The sequence below is a fragment of the Lepidochelys olivacea genome (assembly GCF_965140295.1).
Source record: "Lepidochelys olivacea isolate rLepOli2 genome assembly, chromosome: 1".
In the NCBI taxonomy this organism is placed as follows: domain Eukaryota; kingdom Metazoa; phylum Chordata; order Testudines; family Cheloniidae; genus Lepidochelys; species Lepidochelys olivacea.
In genome coordinates this window covers 6,087,123-6,111,523 of record NC_140411.1, presented here as the reverse complement: position 1 = coordinate 6,111,523, position 24,401 = coordinate 6,087,123, and the positions used below count along the sequence as shown (strand labels likewise).

The 24,401-nt window shown below is 45.4% G+C and overlaps 1 protein-coding gene across 1 annotated transcript; it reads right to left on the bottom strand.

Annotated features, from left to right (window-relative positions):
• Positions 1-693: 693 nt before the first annotated feature.
• On the bottom strand, positions 694-5,172 carry LOC311519538 (olfactory receptor 52P1-like; the record flags this gene model as incomplete). The annotated part of the gene is made up of 2 exons (XM_084626146.1): positions 5,056-5,172; positions 694-1,790 (listed from the first exon to the last, which is right to left on the bottom strand). The coding sequence occupies exon 2, from the start codon at positions 1,744-1,746 to the stop codon at positions 694-696; it is 1,053 nt and encodes a 350-aa protein (XP_084482272.1). The 5' UTR covers positions 1,747-1,790; positions 5,056-5,172.
• Positions 5,173-24,401: the final 19,229 nt, after the last annotated feature.

The following is a 24,401-nucleotide window of genomic DNA, read 5'->3' as shown; positions in this document are numbered from 1 at the left end:
GTCGCCCCCGCAGACCCTCGTGACCTGTTGGTGACTTTTACTAAAACTATCTGTGACAAAAAACCTTAGTCATGACTATTCAGCTGGTCTGCCCCTCTTCCTGAAAAAAATTGTGTTGTGGGCCAGGATATCCCTCCCCGGGTGAACGCATTCTGGATGCTGTGGAGGGTTGTGGTGAATGCAGGCCCATGGACCGATTCAGACAGTCCGATTCAAAACATAGAGAATCCCTCTAGGCAAAACCTTAAGTTACAAAAAGATACAAAAAACAGGAATACACATGTCCTCCAGGACAGTGAATTTCCAAGCCAAAACAAAGAAATCCAAAAGCATTTTCTAGCTAGATTTCTTACTAACTGTACAGGAGTTGAAGGGCTTGCATCCTTGATCTGTTCCCAGCAACGGTATTACACAGACAGACAAAGGCTTTCCCCCCCTCCAGATTTGAAAGTACCTTGTCCCTCATTGGTCATTTTGGGTCAGGTGCCAGCGAGGTTACCTTAGCTTCTTAACCCTTTTCTGGTGAAAGGATTTTCCTTCTGCTAGGAGTACAACTCGTAAGAACTGCACAGTCAAGGAAGGCTGACTTTTTTTACAGATTGTTTGTGAGCATACTCTTCCTCCATGCCAGGGGTAACTGGGGAACCATGGCGCTCACAGAACTTCTGGTCTTCCTCCCAAACTGCATCCCACTTAGTGCTGGTTCACATACTCTCTGACAATTTGACAGTTCCCTGATGGACACTGCAGGCCTGAGGAGATATCGTCTCTTGTGTCTGCAGAACTTTGCGTGAACTTTGTGTCTGCAGAACTTCTGCAGGTGTATTTGACTACTTTGTCACGAAGCTCTTTCGTTTTGACCCCATAAATGATAGGGTTGAGCATGGGAGGGATGAGGAGATAGAGGTCAGCTAAGATGATATGAACATAGGGTGCGATGCCTTGACCAAAGTAGTGTGTAAGAATGGAGAAGAAGGTAGGGGTATAATATGTCAGCATCACACAGATGTGGGCTGTGCAAGTGTTAAGGGCTTTCTGGTGGGCTTTATGAGAGGAGATTCTGAGGACGGCCCTGATGATCAGACCATACGACAGGGCAATGAACGTCAGGTCAAACCCATTGATTACAAACATTAGCACATAACCATATATCCTGTTGACTCTGATGTCCCCACACACCATCTTCTCCAGAGCTATGTGCTCACATTGCGTGTGGGGGATAATGCGGTTGGCACAGAATGTCTGCTGACTCAGGAGCAGGGGCAGGGGCAGAATGAAGAGAACAGCTCTTATGAAACCTACAAGCCCTAGCTTAGCTATTTGTGCATTGGTGAGGATGGTGGCATATCTCAGAGGGTTACATATGGCAACGTAGCGATCGAAGGCCATTGTCACGAGGGTGGATGAGTGCATCACAGAAATCGTGTGGAGGAAGAACATCTGGGTGAGGCAGCCAGCCACAGTAATGCCTTTCAAATTGAACCAAAATATGCCCAGTGCCTTTGGCACAACAAAGGTAGGTGTGGCAATGTCTGTAAGTGCCAGCATGCAGAGCAGCAGGTACATCGGCTTCTGCAGAGTCTGTTCCTTACCTACAACAGACAGAAGCGTGACATTTCCCAACAGGCTGACAATGTAGAATGTAAAGAAAGGGATGGAAATCCAGATGTGGGCAGCCTCCAGGCCAGGGATGCCCGTTAGGATGAAAGTTGAAGCGTCAGAGTGGGTGAAGTTGAAAGGTGCCATGAAGCAGTTGATGCATCGATATGACTCAGAAATGCTCAAGGTGCCTGTAAAGGGAGAAAAGCACAGCAAGGGGGTTCTTATTTGTAAAAAATAATATGGTAAATATGTTATAGTTATGAACATTCTCGGAGTCTTCTTGAGTGAGGAGTGAAGAACTACCGACGATGTCACTCCCTACTTTCCATAGATCTAGAATACGGAGGGAACCTTTTGTTTCAAAACTTGGTTTCCAGACTCGTTTGTGGGAAGATTACAGACTCCCCAAAATGGAGTCCAGAGTTATGTGGCCTGGTCACATGGCCTTTTAGAGTCATAGCATCCACTACGTATAGTCTGTCTGAAGCATTCTCAGGGAGGCTCACCAGGTGGGAGATAAGTTTCTCTAAAGGCCTATTGTTTCCCCCAAAGTCTCATTGCCCTGAATAGGCCCTTCCCAACCATCTATCTAGACTGACATCAAGTTCCCTAGTGGGCGTTACTCACTTGTAACTACATTTGAAATACAGGGAAGTCATCAAAATTCAGAACTTTTGACCAAAATCATCAATACATACAACCATAACCATATTCAGAAAGTCATAACTTTTCCAATAACATCTTACATGACCCATCTTGCATAAACTGTATCATAATTATGCTATAATCATATCATCATATCACAATGAACAATATGGGGTACATTGTTACAAAAATATCAAATGTTATTTCTACCAGTGAAATGCCTGAAGTTACAGAACAACAACAAATGGAAACAAAACTGAGTAAAACTTGTGACACCCAGATTGTAGTTCTGTGGCTTGCCATGGGAAAGAGACCCTGAAACTCCCCAAACACACTCTGTACCACGAAAGGTCCCAAAGTTGGCCTTGGACCAACAAACACAAAGAAAAAAATAATTTCAACAGCACTGCCCACCTGTCCACCTACATGCTGCTTTGCAACCCTGTGATGTTCCCCTCTGGTGTTATCTGGACTGGTGATCTGGTTGGTCACCCCAGTCCTTAGCTTTGGTAGCCAGCCTTACCCTGCTCAGCTGTGAGAACCCCACTCCTGGGCTGTTCACGCTCAGTCTTTGACATGTAAAGTGCTCTTTGGATTATGCAACCGAATGACACTAGCCAATATCTCCTTTCCCAGACACAACCTTACTCTTGCAGTGTGCAGGTGTGCCCGCAGGGCACTCCAAGCTTATGTGAGTTTGTCAGTTTAAGAAAGAAATGGAAATGCCCCAGGCTTGTTATCCCAAGGGGAGTCTCTTACACGCTTCAAACCAAACACACTGCTTCAGGTAGAATAAACAACAAATGTATTAAGTACAAAGATAGAATTTAAGTGATATTCAGTGATAGGCAAAAAGTCAGAGTGGTTACCAAAAGAAAAGGAAATGTAAGCACACTGTCTAAACTCTCAATCCTATTAGACTGGGCAACATCTAGATTAAGGATTTTTCTCACCCCACTGAATATTGCAGTCCTTAATATACAAGTTTCCTGTGTAAACCTGGGCCAATCTCCCCTGTTGGAGTCTTGTCTTCTTCTCAGTGGGGGCAGGAGAAGGGCCCAGTATGTGTCCGCTCTGTCTGTTTTATAGCCTCAATCCATGTGCTTGGGGGGCACAACTCCAGGCATGTCTGGAGAGCATTGCTGAGTCTCTCCAAGCAAGGATGAGCAATTCCCTCTGTGGAGCTTCGTGCACGTGAGTCATTGCATTGGAGCTCCCTTGCTGGACAAGGGCTCTTGATGGGTTGTTTGACACCCTGCCTGGGAATTGGTCACTGTCCTTGCTGTTGCCTCTGGAGAGCTAATATCTGACTTATTCCCCAATTTACAGCATGTTTTAGTGACCACCATACAACACCATAATCATGACTCCATATTCATTAATGATACACATGTATGGATAGAGGCATGATTTCAACAGATCATAACCTTTCCCTGATACCTTACAAGGCATGTTTTCTATGTAAAATCATGTTTATATGAAAATGAGGACTATGGCGGTTACAGGATGCTCCCCGGTGATAGAGAATGTCTCACCTCCCCCCTTAGTTTGCTCCAAGAGGGTTAGCCACCGACGAGCTCAAAGGCAGGGTGTGTTATCGCTCTCTTGGCACCCAGCCTTCAAGGCCATGAGGCGGTGTCATAAATATAAAGTGAAGGGGAAAACTCCTCTCACCTGTAAAGGGTTAAGAAGCTAAAGGTAACCTTGCTGGCACCTGACCAAAATGACCAATGAGGACACAAGATACTTTCAAAAGCTGGGAGGAGGGAGAGGAACAAAGGGTCTCAGTCTGTGTATATGCTGGGTCTTTGCCAGGGATAGACCAGGAATGGAGTCTTAGAACTTTTAGTAAGTAATCTAGCTAGGTACGTATTAGATGATGATTTCTTTAAATGGCTGAGAAAAGAATTGTGCTGAATAGAATAACTATTCCTGTCTGTGTATCTTTTTTGTAACTTAAGGTTTTGCCTAGAGGGGTTCTCTATGTTTTGAATCTAATTACCCTGTAAGGTATCTACCATCCTGATTTTACAGAGGTGATTTCTTTACTTCTATTTACTTCTATTTTTATTAAAAGTCTCCTTGTAAGAAAACTGAATATTTTTCCATTGTTCTCAGATCCAAGGGTTTGGGTCTCTGGTCACCTATACAATTTGGTGAGGCTTTTTATCCAACATTTCCCAGGAAAGGGGGGGTGCAAGTGTTGGGAGGATTGCTCATTGTTCTTAAGATCCAAGGGTCTGGGTCTGTAGTCACCTAGGCAATTTGGTGAGGCTTTTTACCAAACCTTGTCCAGGAAGTGGGGTGCAAGGTTTTGGGAAGTATTTTTTGGGGAAAGACATTTCCAAACAGCTCTTCTCCAGTAACCAGTATTTGTTTGGTTGTGGTAGCAGCCAATCCAAGGACAAAGGGTGGAATATTTTATACCTTGGGGAAGTTTTGACCTAAGCTGGTAAAGATAAGCTTAGGAGGTTTTTCATGCAGGTCCCCACATCTGTACCCTAGCGTTCAGAGTGGGGAAGGAACCTTGACAGGTGGTGTGCCTCAGTTTCCCCATTCAGACACTGCAAACCAGGTTTCTATGCTATGATCAGATTTAAATCTGTTTGCAGCTATTAACTATGAACTAGACTTACCATAAGGTAATTTAATTAATTTATTTGTGTCTCTGGAATTTTGGTGCCTCAGGGTCTGGGAAGATAGTTTTTCAGGGGGATCCTGCACATTGGCTGGCTCTTTGCCACCTTTCCCTAGAGGATGGTGATCTGAGCTCCCTGGGCTGGCTGTGTTTACCCTTTGATCAGACACAACTTTTTCCCAGCAGCTTTCCCACGACTCACTAGCATGGGGGAAGACACCCCCTTCTCTGTCAGTTGGGGCATTTGTATTCTCACAGACTACCACCTGGCAACTTCCTGGTCTCAATTCTTCCGTTATCACAGGCATTGGAGCTGCAACTAGATGTAAAGAGACACAGATATTTTCAAAAAAAAGTATCAGAAATAGCGTCCTGAAAAACTGGGACCTGGATTGGGGTACCCTCCGTCACCCCTTCCTCTGTCGCTGAGAAGTAAGCTGTGGGACTGCTCCCCTCCAGGAAGCCAGTTACACAGTTCCCTCTCAAAACCTGGGTCACCGGCTGTCAGGGTTCCCTCCCCACCCTGAGCTCTGGGGTACAGATGTGGGGTCTCGCATGAAACACCCCCTAAGCGTATTTCTACCAGCATAGGTGAAAAATTTCCCAAATGCACAAATCATTTCCTTGTCCTTGGATGGTATTGCTACCACCACCAAGTGATTTAGACAAAAATCCAGGAAAAAAGGGCCACTTTGAGCCCTTGTTTCCCCAAAATATTCCCCGGAAACCCCTTCACCCCTTTCCTGGAGAGGCTTGAGAAAAATATACTAGCCAATTGGTTACAAAGTGAGCACAGAGCAAACCCCTGGCTTTTTAGGACCCTGAAAATCAATCAGGTTCTTAAAAGGAGAACTTTTTTTTTTTTTTTTTAAGTAAAAGAATCACACCTGGAAAATCAGGATGGAAGGTAACTTTACAGAGTAAATAAAAAAGTAAAACACAGAGGATTCCCGACTGGGCTCAGCTTCAAAGTTACAAAAAACAAGAATAAAACTCCCTCTTAGCATATGGAAAATTCACAATCTAAAACAAAAGATAACAAAGGTATTTCCCTGCCTTTACTTACAATTTCTGTAATTGTAATGTATCATTTCAGGTATCTTTTCAGGAGATGATTTACCAGCTTGGTCTCTGTCTCTCTCTGTGTCCAGAGAGGGGACACACAAAGAGAGCACAGATAAAAACTCTTCCCCCCACTCCAGATTTGAAAGTATCTTCTTCCCTTATTGGTCCAGTTGGCCAGGTGCCAACCAGGTTATCTGACCTTCTTAACCCCTTACAGGTAAAGGGACTCTGTACCTCTGGACAGGAGGGATTTTATGTTACCGCATACATCAAGGTTGTGACCCTTCCCTTTATATTTATGACACAGTCTGTGTACCTGGGTTCCCAGATGCTGATGCAGCCTTCCTTCTAGTGTCCTCGGCATTATGCCCCAAGTGACGAGTGGGGAGACATTCCTCTACCCCCACTATTCCTTCCCCAGTTTCCTCCTCTGGGCCCCCTCCTAAGACACATTTCTGTGTGCTCCATAGGAAGTGATCTTTCTTTTGTTCAGCTGCAAAACTCTGCCAGTTAACAGCTGAGACAGTTTCCTTACTCACTGACAACATCTCCCCTGCCTCTGTGCCTGAGGGCATGTTGCCTAGTCTCAGCCCCCTCCCATACTTGGAAGCATCCTGCTTCCGTGTGTTACAGAGTGACAGGCATCCTCACTCACCTCAGTGGTTTCTGAGATTCCCTGCCCCTTCTCTAGGCTCTCCTCTGGGACACATTTCTCTATGCTCCCTAGACTTTGTCTCTGGTTCAGCTGTGACCTGCTGGAAGCTAACAACCTGGACAGTTCTCTTCCTGGAAGGTATTACACCCCATCCCTTCCTGATGTGATGTTTCCTCCAGCTTGAGTGCAGGAGTTGTTCTAAACCACCCTCCCGCCTGGAAGCATGTGGCTTCCCCCTGTTGCAGAAGAATCAAGGAGACTCTCTCCCATTCTATCAGCAGTTCCTGAGAACTTACCCTTTCCTTCACTGGTCCCAGGATAAAACTCACTCCTGCGGCAGGCAAATACTTTAAGCTGAGCTGCACAGAAAAAACATGAGCACGGAGCAGGTCGACGAAGAGGTGTTCCATTACTCCACAGTCCAAACACTTTCCAGACCTTCCCACACCACAAGGATTTTACCTAGTGGTATAAGGAATCTGCTTTCGCCCAGCCTCACAATCTCTGCCGTGTGGCCAGGTAGCACCCTGGCCTTTGGGACCACATTCCGCTGAACCAGAGAGATATGAGCTCCTGTATCCCTCTGCCTCAAGTACTCCATCCATTTGGAGAGCGTCAACATGCTCCATGTCTGGTTCTGCAGAGGCTAATCTCCTAAAACCAATATGATTGGTTTCAGTTGCTTGGGGAGTTTCTGGGGTGAGGACAGCAGAACTAACATGAACTATTGGTTGCCTGCTTCCTCCTAGCACAGGCCATTTATTCCTCAAGTGATCAGTGGAATTACACTGACAGCACCTTTTGAGCTCTTCTGCTTTTACAGGAGATTTGGGATGGGGGTTAGAGGAATGTTTTTGGCTAAGAGAATGTTTAGGCTCCCATCCCCCTACTGTCTTCCCAGGGGCAAAATGGGACCCTCCCTTCCCACCAGTTGTCAACCCCTCTTTCTGTGGCCTGCCCTCAATAGACACCTGAGTCTAATCGAAGTCATCAGCTAAAAAAGCCATCTCAGCCCCAGACTTTACATCTTTGTCCCACAGACACTGCTTTACTTCAGCCGTACTTAGTAAATGCTCTTGAGCAACAAGTCCAAGTATTTCTTCAAAACTTGCCACCTCTTTACCCCTCACCCATTTTCTCATCCTCTCCAGAAACAGAGATGCGGGGGTCAGAGGGAGCAGACTCCTCTCCCCCCTTGAAAAAAATGTTATCCTATTTGTTTTGAAGGTTTAAGCCTGTGAGTTTGAGATATCAGCAACTTTTCTGTCAGTTCTTCTTGGGTCCTAAGAAGCTCACCCATCCTTAGAGGCCACAGGAGAGCTCCACATGAAGTCACTGGAGACTCAGTGCTGATTTAAATCAGGGCATTTATTTAAGTCACTACATGTGGATTTAGGGGGAACTCCTGGATCTGTTGGTAATTTGGCCTTTGATTTCAAAGGGGACCAGATTCACCCTGAGTGTTTAACTTTTGGGTCCCGGCTGTGAAAATCACAGCTTTGGGTCCTGCTGCAGAATGTGCGATTCTGTTAGGGTGCTGAAAGAGCCTGAGGGGAAACCCCCAGTTCATGGGGTGCTCTGAGACCGGGAATGAAAGTTGGGAATTTCAAAACACAGGGGCCCTGATTTTGCTCTCAGAGAGGACAGTGTCAATCTGGAGTGACCCAGTGAAGACAGAATGTGAAAGCAGAATATAGCCAGTGTGTGGCCCATTCTCGTTGTGAACTCTCTGGTTCACAGGTACCCACTGCAGAAGCTTTGGCTGCATTTCCTAACAGGGCAGTGACATTGCTGAACTGGAAAACTTGAGCGAACCAGAGGAAAAACCACACAGCACAAAAAAAAAAAAAAAAAAAAAAAAAGGAAGTTACTGAGACAGATAGAAGGAACTAAATTTAAAACACAATATTTGTCTAAACTCTTTCCAATACATTTATAGTTCCAATTTGACCAGGTAAATCCCTTGGTGTTTCCGAGAGTACTAAAAACTCAGCACTAACCTTAATGCAGAAACAGGCAAGTCACCGCAATCCTGCTCAGCAGAGAAAGGAAATCTCCTTATGGCTACTGCAAGGCAGAGGCTTGAGAATCAGTGTGTGAATGTCACATGGCTGACACTTCACATGCTGCACAGCAACCTTTATGATCCCCCTGAACACTCCCCGCGAACTGTCAGGTTGCCCAGGACTCCCATAGAATTCCCTGGACTCTGTGAGCAGCGGGAAAAGCAGAAAATAGACCGTAGAGAACTTCAGCCTAAGAGCCCCCCTGGGAGTGAAGAAATGATCTGCCAATAACAGGGGCTCAGATTTACAGAGCAAAATGCAGTTTGCGAACAGTTCAGTGCAGCACATGGTGATAGATTTCTTTCCTGTGTGTAGTGCACTTCCACCTGCACTCACTGGGAACGCTGCCACAAGATTGGGGGCCAAAAACACATTTCACTTGATGGTAGCATTGTACCACTGCACACCACCCATGCAGCTGTAATAGCCATTCCCTTCGCCTCTGAAAAATCAGTGCCACCCTGTCGCAGGCAAATTACATGATCCTGAATTAATGCAAGCTGAAATGCGTGTAAAAGGCTTTCTTCTCATAGTATTCTGACATCAATGGTAGTTGCCAGTGGCCCTTGGGAGGTGCTAACTTGTTTTATGTCTGACAGCTACCAACTGTTGTAATGGTTAATCTACTCTCTGCATCAGGGAGGCATCACATTTCACTTCTTTGTTGACCTTTCACAGATTGGTGCAGAAATGGGTTATGATATCCTGGGTCAGAGCTAGTCCAACGGGACTTCTCCACTGACTGCGTGATTACTTCCTCTCTTCCCGTGCTAAAATGACCGTGCTTCGGTGAGAACATGGGTGAGAACATGGTGGTACAGGAATCAAAGAACTGCTACATGTGGCTCTCCTGTTTGGGCTACTGTCCCTAGCCCCATACTTGCGTCATAGATGCCTTGCGGCCAAATTTGAGGTCCAGAGGGTATAAGACGGATGGGTTGTCACCCCTGGGGTGCAGTCTGGGAGCCATGAGAACTGCTGCACCCCTCTAACCACCCAACTGGGCTGGCCCTGTTTCACACTGCTTTGCTGGTGATTCAGTCTCTCCAGGCCCTGTGATCACCAACACTAGAGCAGATGGTGCCACACACTCAAACAGAGCTACCTGAGAGTTTAGCGAACCTCCAAAGTATAAACAGCAGACCCCAGCCGATTTCTCGGTTTTGTTTCCAATTTTTGTTGAAAGTTATATACATAACTTCAGACATTTCACTGGTGGAAAGAACCACCGATCTTTGCACCTCAGCTGCTTCAATCTCCCACCATATCCTGGACCCGCTGTCTGAACTCTCCTTCCCCATCCCAGGCTGCCTTGCTTCCAACATCATGCTGGTTGCCAGTGTCATCTCCATACACCTCAGTCACCTGTGGATTCCACAACCTCCGAGCTGCCTCACGCTCCCCACAACTCTTCTTCTGCAGGGGGTGAGATGACTCCCATCAAACCGGCTCCCTTGGCAGGGAGGAGTGACATACTGGTCAGAAATCTACACACAGGTCGCAAATGCTGAGGAACCTATGCTGCTTCTCTTATTACACCGATACACAGTGCATGGTGCTTCAAGGACTGCTGCTCAGGAAAAACTCACAGGCTGAGAATTATGCACATTATATAATGAGAGCGGGCAACTCTGGGACATGTGAGGGCATAGATCAATACAGCTGCCACATGCAGGAACCACTGGTAGCTGACTGACACAGTGGGCCAGTGTGAGACAGATGTTAAACCCAGGATGCTCTGGGAGGATTTGCAAGCCAGCTCTGTTAGTTATGAATGGTGAGGGTTGTACATTCATCCTTAGTGCAAAGATTTTATGGGATGTGTGAAGGTTCCTTCCACACTCTGAACTCTAGGATACACATGTGGGGACCTGCATGAAAACCTCCTAAGCTTACTTTTACCAGCTTAGATTAAAACTTCCCCAAGGTACAAAATTATTTTGTAAAAGTTATTAATTTTCTCACCTAAAACTTTTTTGCATGCAGCGCCTTATGGGATCCCTCAGGTTCATGAAATACACACAGAGTGCACATTTTCCAAGGCAGAGCTGTTACCTGAGAATTATGGTTAAATTCAACATACTCATGAATAGAAAATTGTTCTAATGCTGAATTAACTCACACCATTTAAAATGTACACTTTATTTCCAGTCAGAAATTCTTTAACTCCAATTTCCAGATATTGGATTGTGTTACACCTCTCAGAGTAACAGCCATGTTAGTCTGTCTCCGCAAAAAGAAAAGGAGGACTGTGGCATCTTAGAGACTAACAAACTCATTTGAGCATAAGCTTTTGTGAGCTACAGCTCCCTTCATCGCAAAAGCTTATAGCAAAAACTTATGCTCAAATGAATTTGTTAGTCTCTGAGGTGTCACAAGTCCTCCTTTTCTTTTTGCTGTTACACTTCAGTATGCTAGCCTGAAAAGCCTATTATTCCATACTAGTTCACAGTGTATATCGTTTCCAACAGTTATCAAGTCACCCCTTAACCATCTTGATTAAACTAAACAGATTCAAATCTTTGAATCTATCACAACAAGGCATGTTTTCTAATTTGTACTAATTCTTGTGACCCCTCTCTGAAAACTCTTCCGTAGATAAACATCCAGTTTTAACTGGGGACACCACAACTAGACAGAGGATTCAAGAAGCAGCCACACCAGTGCCAAATACAAAGGTAAAATAACTTCTCTAACTCTCCTTGAGATTCCAGTTTTTACCATCCAAGGACCACATTGGCTCTTTCGGCCACAAGGCCACACTGGAAATTCATGTTTAGCTAATTATTCCTTCTTACAGATTGCTCTGAATCAGTGACCTGTCTTCTTTATTATTTACAATCCCCCAATTTTTTGTCATCTGCAAACGTCATTGAGATTCAGGCATGAGAAGGGTTAGCAGCGGAGTTGCTGACACATGTTTCTTCTTACATTTGTCTGTTAACATTTGTAACTTATGCCTCAGACAAAGCTGGGTGCCTGCAAGAAAGTGTCTCACCAAAAGAAACAAGGAAGGTGTCAGGCTTCCCTCCCCACTCTGAATTCTTAGGTACAGTTGTGGGGACCAGCATGAAAGCCCCCCTAAGCTTATTTTAGATTAAAACCCGGTACGCTGCCAATACCAAGCAATTTAACAAAGAATCAGGGAAGATCCCACTTGGAGACGTCTTTCCCCAAAATATCCCCCCAAGCCCTTACACCCCCTTTCCGGGGAGGCTTGAGAATAAACAAGATGAGCACAAACCAGCCTTGATTTTTAAGACCCAAAAAAACCCATCAGATTCTTAAAAAACAGAACTTTATTAGAAGAACGAAAACAGATAAGAGAACAACTCTGTAAAATCAGAATGGAAAATAATCTCACAGACAGTCAGATTCAAAACATAGAGAATCCCTCTATGCAAAACCTTAAGTTACAAAAAGACACAAAAACAGGAATATAATTCCTCCAGCACAGCGAATTTCACAAGCCAAAACAAAGAAAACCTAAGCCTTGGAAACAAGCAAGGAGAACTGGAGGTCCTGGTGATGTCAAGGAACTATGACGTGATTGGAATAACAGAGACTTGGTGGGATAACTCACATGACTGGAGTACTGTCATGGACGGTTATAAACTGTTCAGGAAGGACAGGCAGGGCAGAAAAGGTGCGGGAGAAGCACTGTATGTAAGGGAGCAGTATGACTGCTCAGAGCTCCGGTACGAAACTGGAGAAAAACCTGAGTGTCTCTGGATTAAGTTTAGAAGTGTGTGCAACAAGAGTGATGTAGTGGTGGGAGTCTGCTATAGACCACCGGACCAGGGGGATGAGGTAGATGCGGCTTTCTTCCAGCAGTTCACGGAAGCTACTAGATCGCATGCCCTGATTCTCATGGGTGACTTTAATTTTCCTGATATCTGCTGGGAGAGCAATACAGCGGTGCATAGACAATCCAGGAAGTTTTTGGAAAGCGTAGGGGACAATTTCCTGGCGCAAGTGCTACAGGAGCCAACTAGTGGGGGGCACTTTTCTTGACCTGCTGCTCACAAACCGGGTAGAATTAGTGGGGGAAGCAAAAGTGGATGGGAATCTGGGAGGCAGTGACCATGAGTTGTTTGAGTTCAGGATCCTGACACAGGGAAGAAAGGTAAGCAGCAGGATACGGACCCTGGACTTCAGGAAAGCAGACTTCGACTCCCTCAGGGAACGGATGGCCAGGATCCCCTGGGGGACTAACTTGAAGGGGAAAGGAGTCCAGGAGAGCTGGCTGTATTTCAAGGAATCGCTGTTGAGGTTACAGGGACAAACCATCCCGATGAGTCGAAAAAATAGTAAATATGGCAGGCGACCAGCTTGGCTTAATGGTGAAATCCTAGCAGATCTTAAACGTAAAAAAGACGCTTACAAGAAGTGTAAGGTTGGACATATGACCAGGGAAGAGTATAAAAATATTGCTCGGGCATGTAGGAATGATATCAGGAGGGCCAAATCGCACCTGGAGCTGCAGCTAGCGAGAGATGTCAAGAGTAACAAGAAGGGTTTCTTCAGGTATGTTGGCAACAAGAAGAAAGTCGAGGAAAGTGTGGGCCCCTTACTGAATGAGGGAGGCAACCTAGTGACAGAGGATGTGGAAAAAGCTAATGTACTCAATGCTTTTTTTGCCTCTGTCTTCACTAACAAGGTCAGCTCCCAGACTGCTGCGCTGGGCATCACACAATGGGGAAGAGATGGCCAGCCCTCTGTGGAGATAGAGGTAGTTAGGGACTATTTAAAAAAGCTGGACGTGCACAAGTCCATGGGGCCGGACGAGTTGCACCCGAGAGTTCTGAAGGAATTGGCGGCTGTGATTGCAGAGCCATTGGCCATTATCTTTGAAAACTCGTGGCGAACCGGGGAAGTCCCGGATGACTGGAAAAAGGCTAATGTAGTGCCAATCTTTAAAAAAGGGAAGAAGGAGGATCCTGGGAACTACAGGCCAGTCAGCCTCACCTCAGTCCCTGGAAAAATCATGGAGCAGGTCCTCAAAGAATCAATCCTGATGCACTTGCATGAGAGGAAAGTGATCAGGAACAGCCAGCATGGATTCACCAAGGGAAGGTCATGCCTGACTAATCTAATCGCCTTTTATGATGAGATTACTGGTTCTGTGGATGAAGGGAAAGCAGTGGATGTATTGTTTCTTGACTTTAGCAAAGGTTTTGACACGGTCTCCCACAGTATTCTTGTCAGCAAGTTAAGGAAGTATGGGCTGGATGAATGTACTATAAGGTGGGTAGAAAGCTGGCTAGATTGTCGGGCTCAACGGGTAGTGATCAATGGCTCCATGTCTACTTGGCAGCCGGTATCAAGTGGAGAGCCCCAAGGGTCGGTCCTGGGGCCGGTTTTGTTCAATATCTTCATAAATGATCTGGAGGATAGTGTGGATTGCACTCTCAGCAAATTTGCAGATGATACTAAACTGGGAGGAGTGGTAGATATGCTGGAGGGGAGGGATAGGATACAGAAGGACCTAGACAAATTGGAGGATTGGGCCAAAAGAAATCTGATGAGGTTCAATAAGGATAAGTGCAGGGTCCTGCACTTAGGATTGAAGAATCCAATGCACCGCTACAGACTAGGGACCGAATGGCTAGACAGCTGTTCTGCGGAAAAGGACCTAGGGGTGACAGTGGACGAGAAGCTGGATATGAGTCAGCAGTGTGCCCTTGTTGCCAAGAAGGCCAATGGCATTTTGGGATGTATCAGTAGGGGCATAGCGAGGAGATCGAGGGACGTGATCGTTCCCCTCTATTCAACATTGGTGAGGCCTCATCTGGAGTACTGTGTCCAGTTTTTGGGTCCCACACTACAAGAAGGATGTGGATAAATTGGAGAGAGTCCAGCGAAGGGCAACAAAAATGATTAGGGGTCTAGAACACATGACTTATGAGGAGAGGCTGAGGGAGCTGGGATTGTTTAGCCTGCAGAAGAGAAGAATGAGGGGGGATTTGATAGCTGCTTTCAACTACCTGAAAGGGGGTTCCAAAGAGGATGGCTCTAGACTGTTCTCAATGGTAGCAGATGACAGAACGAGGAGTAATGGGCTCAAGTTGCAGTGGGGGAGGTTTAGATTGGATATTAGGAAAAACTTTTTCACTAAGAGGTTGGTGAAACACTGGAATGCGTTACCTAGGGAGGTGGTAGAATCTCCTTCCTTAGAGGTTTTTAAGGTCAGGCTTGACAAAGCCCTGGCTGGGATGATTTAACTGGGAATTGGTCCTGCTTCGAGCAGGGGGTTGGACTAGATGACCTTCAGGGGTCCCTTCCAACCCTGATATTCTATGATTCTAATGCATTTTCTAGCTGGATTACTTACTAACTTTACAGGAGTTGGAGGGCTTTCATCCTTGATCTGTTCCCAGCAAAGGTATCACACAGACAGACCAAAGCCTTTCCCCCCCTACAAGTTTGAAAGTATCTTGTCCCCTCATTGGTCATTTTGGGTCAGGTGCCAGCCAGGTTACCTGAGCTTCTTAACCCTTTACAGGTAAAAGGACTTTGCCTCTGGCCAGGAGGGATTTTATAGCACTGTATGCAGAAAGGTGCTTATTCTTCCCTTTATATTTATGACAGGAGGTAACAGAGGTGCAGACCTGTTGCCCTAAACACCAATAGCCTTGTGGCCTTCCTGCCCATTCTGTTGAGCACAAAGTCTCACTTAGCCCATGGCCTCAACTACCTCTTGTTGCAATGAGTTCCTCAGTTTAAGTAGGCATTGAGTCAAGAGAGCACTCTTTTTTTATTGGTTTTGAATTTGCCATGTTTCACTTTAATTGCATGTCCTCTTGATCTTGTTTTAGGAGACATGGAGAACACAGTCTCAATCTACTCTCTACCAGGCAGTATTTTATAGATTTTCACATCTCCCCTCTAATTGATCTTCTTTGTAAGGTAACAATCCCAATCTTTTTCAACTTCCATTATGCTGCCCATTCACCTGGCTTGGTTAGCTCTCTCTGAGGACTTCTCTGGACTTGACTAGGACCTAAATAATCTTGTGCCATCTGCATATGTTGCCACATCACTGCTCAATGCCCCCTTTCTAGATTGGTAATAAGTATTAAATATTTGCTCTACAGTTTGTTATAAATTGTGTAAACCTCCCACCCCTCTCCCACCACCCACTGGCTGTCCTTCACAGGCACCTTGATCATTTCTGACCCTGAGTGACACATGAACCACCTCATGGCAGTTTTCAACCTCACACACTTTGACGCTTCAGCATTCTTTCTAATAGGCATCCCTGACTTGGAAGCTGCTCACGTCTGGATTTCCATCCCTTTCTCTATTTTCTACTTTATGGGCCTGCTGGGAAATTTCACGCTTCTCTATGTTATAGCCAAGGAGCAGACTCTGCACAAGCCGATGTACCTGCCGCTCTCCATGCTGGCACTCACAGAAATCGGCACATCTATTTCCGTCATGCCAAATGCAATGTGCATATTTTGGTTCAATTTGAAAGGTATTACTGTGGGTGGCTGCTTCACGCAGATGTTCTTCATTCACGTGGCTTCTGTGACACATTCAGCCACCCTCATGACAATGGCCTTTGATCGCTGTGTCGCCATATGTAACCCTCTGAGATATGCCACTGCCATCACCAACGCATGAATAGCTAAGCTAGGGCTAGTGGGTTTGATAAGAGCTGTTCTCTTCCTTCTTCCCATGCCCCTGCTCCTGAGCAGGCAGCCATTCTGTGCCAACCACATTATCCCACATATGTGCTGTGACCACATGGCCATGGTGAAGATGTCGTGTGGCGACATTACAGTCAACAGGATGTACGGTTTGGTAATAGCATTTGAAATCATCATGTTAGACCTGACACTTATTGCCCTTTCCTATGGTCTGTTCATCACAATATCCTCCAAGAAAGCCCACCAGAAATCTTTCAGCACTTGCACAGACCATATCGGTGTGATGAAGATGTCTTACCCTTCCTTCCTCTTCTCCACTGTGACATACCAGTTTGGTCAGGGAATTGCTCTCCAGGTTCACATCATCTTGACCAGCCTATATTACCTCCTTCTCTCCATGTTCAATCCTATCATTTATGGGGCTAAAACCTTCGAGCTTCGTGAGAAATTGCGTAAGTACACTTGCAAAATATGATTACCCGGTGCCACTGATTTTAAGCCTTCGTGACAAGAGGGTGAAAGTATATCTTGTTAATCAAGGGTGCTCTGTTCTCCTTTGGCTGAGCTCAGCACTGTGGAAGTTCAAGTCTGAGAAGCTCCTCACACCTAACCTCTTATCACTGTATCACCAAGTACTGATCTCTCTGCTTCTAAGTTTCCACTTTCTCACCATCAACTGATCTCTGTCAGTATCAACTATCAGCCCTCAGCCCCAGAAACCCTGTCACTTGTTCTTTCCATGACTTTCAAACCAACAGAAGATACGGTAGTTTTCTGAAGCAAGGTGGCTTTCCATTATACCCTGTTTGAACCGGTATCTTGTTCAGTTTGACAAACTGAAGCCATGCTTTCTGACAGCCAAAGACAAAAAAGTAAGGACAGTGCTGAAATATACCTGATTTTTCTACGTCCAGTCCTTCTTGAAGCCTGGAGGATAAACTCAATGTTACGGTTGGAAAATGTTAATACAGGAAAGGTGCTGCAGGAATTGAGGGCATTGTAGTAGAGCTTCTTGGTGAGAGTTTTGAAACGATGTGTTTCTGAGAACTGGACCACATTACTCTGAATTTGAGGGCAGTTTGTGAAACAGATGAAACAGAGATTGTCACTATATGTCCAGGTGATTGAATCGCTTGCCTTCCTGAGTCTTTCACAACCTAGATTGGCTGATGTCTCATTTTTGCATCTATACAATGATACAAAATCTGTTATGAAGAGTCTGCACCAATGAAAGAATGATTGCACTGCTTACTGCTGATATGTATGACCAGAAGCAGAAGCATCCTACTTCCAGTGAAGACACCGAGGAGGAAATGTTGCCTTTTAGGGACTAACAGTAACAATATAATGCAACTCAGAATATGCACATTGGCTAGCATCATTGAATGTATTTAGAAATATATAATATAATAATGTTATTGTGGTTTTTACGCAACATAAGTTTTGGGCTCCCTTGGGCAAGGCAATTTTTAACAACATAATTTGCTATTTTTTCTTTAAAACACCAGCCACCCATCAATCAGGATTCAATACAAATCCTGGGGGTTTGATTTTCAATTTGATTGTCATCTCATAGATTTGTAGGTTATGTGGAAAAACTCCTTCTGGGGCTTTTAGCTTCTTTTCTTTTCTAAATCAGATCTATGGAAGGTATCTAACAAAACGTTTCATTTGTTACTTGATGTATAGACCATTGCATTTATTATAAACAACCTCTTTGTTTCAACAAAGAGATTGCGCTACTTTTAGGTTAGTTTTTAAGTTATTTGGGGCTATTAAAGCAGTAAAATGCGGCAAACCTGATGCAGTAGCTCAAGCTGAGCTGGAGGCAGAGCAGCAGCAGCCACAAAAAAAAAGGTCCAGAGAAGGATCCCTGAAGGCAGAACTGGGCTGAGGCCACAGATGCAGCACTCAGCCATGTTGTATCCTTGGGAGCAGCAGTTGAGGAAGAAATCACTTGAGACACAGAGAGCTGTGAGCCATGAAAGCAGCCATTTATTTTCCACACCCTGAACTAACCAAACCGGCCCAAACTGGCTGGGCTACCCCCTAATAATCTAACTCAGTTGCCATAGCAACAACAAGCTGCTATTACCATGACAACCAAATACACAACATATTCCTCCCCCCTTTATAAGAACATTTCCTAAATAAAACAAACACTAAACTAGAGAAGAAAGGTAGACTGCCTCCATTCCCGGCTAAACCCCAGGGATTATTTTGCCCCATAACCCTGGGTTCACCCTAGCTAAAGATCCAGCCATTGGAGTGTTGTCTCCTTGCTGATTTCAAAGCTTGTTTCATTGTCTGCACAAATCTTTCAGCTAATCCATTGGTCGATGGATGATATGGTGCTGTAGTGATGTGGTGTATCCCATTTGCCTTCATAAAATTTTGAAACTCCTGAGAGATGAACTATGGTCTGTTGTCACTCGCAAGTTGTTCTGGCAGAACAAAACGACTAAAGAGTCCCCGTAGTTTTTGGATAGTACTCTCTGCAGTAGTGGACTGCATTCTGGAGACTTCTGGCCATTTAGAATGGGCATCTACCACCACTAAGGACATGCTTCCTTCAAGGGGGCCAGCAAAGTCAACATGAATACATTGACATGGGTTTTCAGACCAGTCCCTGGGTGTAGGGGTACCCACTGGGGTGCATTCCTGACACCCTGACATGACATACAAGCTCTTGCTTTCTCTTCAATAGCACTGTCCAATCCAGGCCACCAGAAATAGCTTCGTGCAATTTCCTTCATGCGCACTATTCCACAGTGACCAGAATGTAGCTGTTCTAACATCTGTGGTCTCAGTGGTGGTGGGATAATGACACGTCTCCCCCACAATAAACAACCAGATTGGATCGATAACTCCGTCCCCCAGGACATGTAGGTAACAAGGTCCGATGAGACCGGAGAGCTTTCGTTGAGATTTTCCATGCATCACGAGGTCCATAACTTGGGACAATACTGGGTCAATGCGAGTTGCCTTCTTTATCTGAGTAGCAGTGATGGGTGTATTCTCTACGTGTTCAAAGTAGAAGACTTCCTTTTGGGCAGTATCTTGATGTTTGACTGGCAAAGGTAACCTTGAGAGACCATCCACATTGCCGAGCAGAGTGGATTTCTGATATTTGATTTCATATGTGTGCGCTGAAAGTAACAATCCCAATGTTGCATACAACTAGCAGCTAATGGGGGAATGCCTGGATAGGGTCCAAAAATTGACGTCAGAGGGCGATGGTCAGCAAGAAGAGTAAAGTTCCACAAAAACAGGTACTGATGAAACTTCTGAATTCCAAAAATGATTCCCAATGCCTCACATTCAATTTGGGCATAGTTAGTTTCTCCTTTGCTTAGAGTGCGTGAAGCAAAGGCAACAGGTCTCTCTTCTCCCGAAGGCATAATGTTTGACACGACTGCACCCATTCCATAAGGGGAGGCATCGCAGGCCAATTGTAGGGATAAGGATAGATCAAAGTCTGTTAGAACTTCAGAATTTAGCAATGCATTTTTAGCTTTGTTAAATGCAACATCTCAGGCTTCAGTCCACTTCCAGGTCTCGTTCTGCCCAAGGAATTTACGAAGTGGTTTTAGCAGTGTGGCTAACTGTGAGATGAACTTTCCAAAATAGTTCAATAGTCCTAGAAACCAGCACAGCTGGCTAACATTTTGAGGTGGGGGAACCTCCACAATAGCCTTAACTTTTGCAGGGGCCTTATGAAGACCCTCAGCGTCAATGATGTGTCCCAAATATTCAGCAGAGGGCTGGAAGAATTCACACTTGTCTTTGCGGACTTGTAGGCCATACTCTTCCAGTCTTTGTAGGATAGCCTCTAAATTCTTTAAGTGATCCTTTTCATTCCTTCCAGTGACCAGGATGTCATCCAGATAGCACTGAACTCCTGGCAAGCCACACAAGATCTGTTCCATAGCCCTGTGGAACAGGGTGGGAACAGACGTTAAGGGTAGGCGACAGTATCGATAAAGCCCCTTATGAGTCATAAGAGTCAACAGCTCTTGGGACCTTTCATCGATATGCATCTGTAAACACACTTGACTCAGATCAATCTTACTGAAGTTTTGTCACCCAGCCAGGCCCACGAAGAGGTCATCGATGCGGGGAAACGGGTATTGCTCTGCACACAACACTGTGTTGACAATGACCTTATAATCACCACAAATCCGGAGGGAGCCATCTTTCTTCATGATTGGAATGATAGGAGTGGCCCATGGAGTATGGGTAACTGGTATTAGGACTCCATTGGTGACCAGGCACTCCAAATCCGCTTCAACTTTCGGCCTGATGGCATATGGCACAGTTCAGGCTCTCAGATATTTTGGTTGACTGTCAGGTTTCATGTTCAGTGTGACAGTGATTCCCTTCATACTTCCCAGATCCTCTCCAAAAACAGCAGTATGTTTCCTTAGTATAGCGGTCAGACCGGTTTCTTCTTTAGTCCTTTGGTGCACTTCTGCCCTGTTCAGCTGAATCTTCCCAAGCCAGGACCTATCCATTCAGACTGGGTAACTACCTCTCACCACAAACAGTGGCAATTTAGCAGCCTGTCCTTTGAGTTCCACCTTAACATCAATACTGCCCAACATGGGCACAGCTTCTCCCGTATACATCTTCAGAACAGCTTTTGTTGCCTTAAACGGAAGATGCTGTAGCTTTTCTTTATACACAGCCTCAGAGACCAGTGAGAGGGCTGCCTCGGTGTCCAGTTCCTTGCGTATAGGCTTGCCATCCAACAACGGGGTTACCCAGTATTCATGTGAGCCCACTGCCAAAGACAAAACGTGGAGTGGCTCTTCTTCTTGCGATGAGGTGTCACCTTGGTCATCCTGGATCTGCTCTAGGGTATACGGGTTCCCCTTTTAGGTCGGCCAGAGCACAGGCCTCTTTTTCTTTTGTTTACAGGCACACTCAATGTGTCCCTTTTTGCCACAGTGTCGACACACCAGGTCCTTACACCATCATTGTGATGCCTTGTGACCCGGCTCACCACAGTGGCAACATTCCTGACTCTGCACAGTTTTGTGGGAAGGTTCTTGTGACATTTTATGCACCCTAGAGGATGCACCAATGGATTGCGCCTCCTTTGTAGCCAGTTCCATGGAGACGGCAATATCCACAGCCTTCAGTAAGGGAAGCTAGCCTCTGTCAATAGGCTCTTCCGTATAGTTTCACTCTGCAAACCACACAGTAACCTGTCACGCAGGGCATCATTTAACATCTCCTTAAATTCACGGTGTTTTGCTAGCCTTTTTAAAGTTGCTACAAATTGTACAACTGTTTCCTCTTCTTTTTCGCCTCTTTTGTGGAACCTCTATCCTTCAGGAATTACCAGTGGTTTGGAGGAAAAATGGGACCCCAGGATTTCTGCAATGTCACTGTAAGATTTGGTCTCAGGCTTAACAGGGTGTAATAAGCTGCATAGCAGGGAGTAGGTTTTAGCTCCCACAACACTTAAGAATATTGGCACCTTCTTCTCTGCTGTAATGTCATTGCAAGAACAAAAAGATCAAAACGCTCAGTATACACATGCCACTGCACTACATTCTCCTCCAAAGGTTCCAGTGGCCCTTTAAGTGTAGCCATGGTTTTAGTTTCATGTTTCACAGTCAGTGCCAACAAGCCAGCACAGTCAGTGCAAACAAGCCAGTTCTTACCCCCTTCCAACAGCTGAAAGATTTTGGTAGGTTTTTTTTGTTTGTTTGTTTGCTTGCCTTGACTTCCACTTCCTTCTGTGGCTGGGGCAGCACAGGGATCCCATTCTCTTCGCCACTTTGTTGTATCCTTGGGGGCAGCACTTTAGGAAGGAATCACTTGAGACGCAGAGAGCGGTGAGCCATGAAAGCAGCCATTTATTTTCCACACACTGAACTAACCAAACCAGCCCAAACTGGCTGGGCTATCCCCTAATAAGCTAACTCAGTTGCCATAGCAAAAACAAGGTGCTATTAGCATGACAACCAAACACACAACAAGCCAGAAGAGTTGAAGGCAGCAGTGCTGAAGCAGAGCTGGGGAGCTGCAGCTGGAGCAGACCAGAACCGGGAGCTGGATCCGCACAAACCTGCTGCACCAACAGGGAGCCACGGCTGAGCTAGAGTAGGGAGCTGCAGGGACAGAGCCAGGACAGTGGATGCCGGCAACTAGTAACAAGGTAGCCGATCACAATGAGCAGCTCAGGAGAGCAAGTTGGGGCCATGGACAGAGGGCCTAGCACAGGGAGATGTCACCAGACCGGAGGGCCTTGAAGACTGGACTCAGGAGAGAGGACGTCAATCTGATGTAGGGCCAATTGCTGGGGAGAAGGGTCCTGCCACCTAGAGCCTGAGGGTGTGTGGCCACTGCAAAAGCCAGTGTCTGACTTGGCAGTATCACCACAGCACAACTAGAGGCTGGCAGGGGGTCTGGGATGTGTGAGGAACACAAAGAGAACAGTTCTTAGGTCCCAGACATGGCTGTGTGTCAGGACGGGGTTCCTTGTTTCCTTGAACTTTCCCATTTATCCTTAATTTTCTTTCCGGTTTCAGAGTAGCAGCCCTGTTAGTCTGTACTCGCAAAAAGAAGAGGAGGATTTGTGGCACCTTAGAGACTAACCAATTTATTTGAGCATAAGCTTTTGTGAGCTACAGCTCACTTCATCGGATGCATTTAGTGGAAAATACAGTGAGGAAATTTATATACACACAGAACATGAAGGAAAAAAAAAACAAACCTGTAAGGAGAGTGATCACTTAAGATGAGCTATTACCAGCAGGACAGCAGGGCTGAGGGGGAGGGGGATTTGTGTCCATTTATTCTTTTACGTAGAGACTGTGCAGGCATATCACATTGGTAGATGTGTAGATGTCCACACTATCAGAGGCTCGTTCACCTGCACATCCACCAATGTGATCTATGCCATCATGTGCCAGCAATGCCCCTCTGCCATGTACATTGGCCAAACTGGACAGTCTCTATAAGAATAAATGGACACAAATCAGATGTCAAGAATTATAACAATCATAAACCAATCAGAGAACACTTCAATCTCTCTGGTCATGCGATTACAGACTGTTGCGGTTCAGTGATGAGACAGAACACAGCTTTATGCAAGCAAACAGGCTGGTCAACGGAGATGGGCTGTTCTCCCCCCCCCCCCCGCCTTCCACCTTCTCCTTTTATTATATTTCTCCCCCTAAGCATTACACACTGCTACACAAAGGAATGTATGACGTTGATTCATATGCTTAGTTACCATCCTCTATCTACTACAATCCTGGTTCTCAGGCCTTGAGCCCAGGCTAAAGAAACCTTCCACAGTTGCTGTCCAAACAATCAAGTTCTCAGGGTTCATATCTAGCCCTTGTCCTTGGATAGAGCAATGTGTGCATTGCTTCTAGGAAACAGTCAGGGTGTGCCCCGCCTGCTTCCAGGTGGAATAGCTAGACATTAACCCTTCATCTCCCCTTTTTTTGTTTATTGATAGTTGGCCATCTCATGGTAGCCGCCAATTTGTTTTGTCATGCTATTTAACTCCCAGACAGACAAGGACATAACCTGGGGAGCTTTCCAGGGCAAAAATTTTACAAAGTCTTAACAAGGAAGGAATACATTGTACACAGCAACAACAAAAAATAAGCCCAATGATTACAAACACAAAATAACCAAAAGCTTAACATCTGCAATATAATCATCTAAAAGGGGTACACTTCTTTTACTACAATTGTGACCAGCAAAAGGCAATATAAGTATCATTCTACTAAGACAGCAAAGGGTGCCATCACTTAAATTTGCAGGAATATAATTAAAGGTGCATGAACCACAAGTAAAAACCCATCCTGATGGTAGGATGATATGGTCATACTTATATGAAACATTAACAGCATGGGAACAATTTAAAAGGGATTGAGAAATTTTTTGACAGCCCAAGGGCACCTTTGTACTAGGTGCAGTTAACTACACGCGCACAGGTGACATTGTGAGCCCCGGCCGGGTACGGTGTGTGGAGGGATATAGCCGTGCGAGGCAGAGTATAGTTGGCCGGGCCCCAATTAGCCATGCTAGAGTACTGGGAGGAAAGA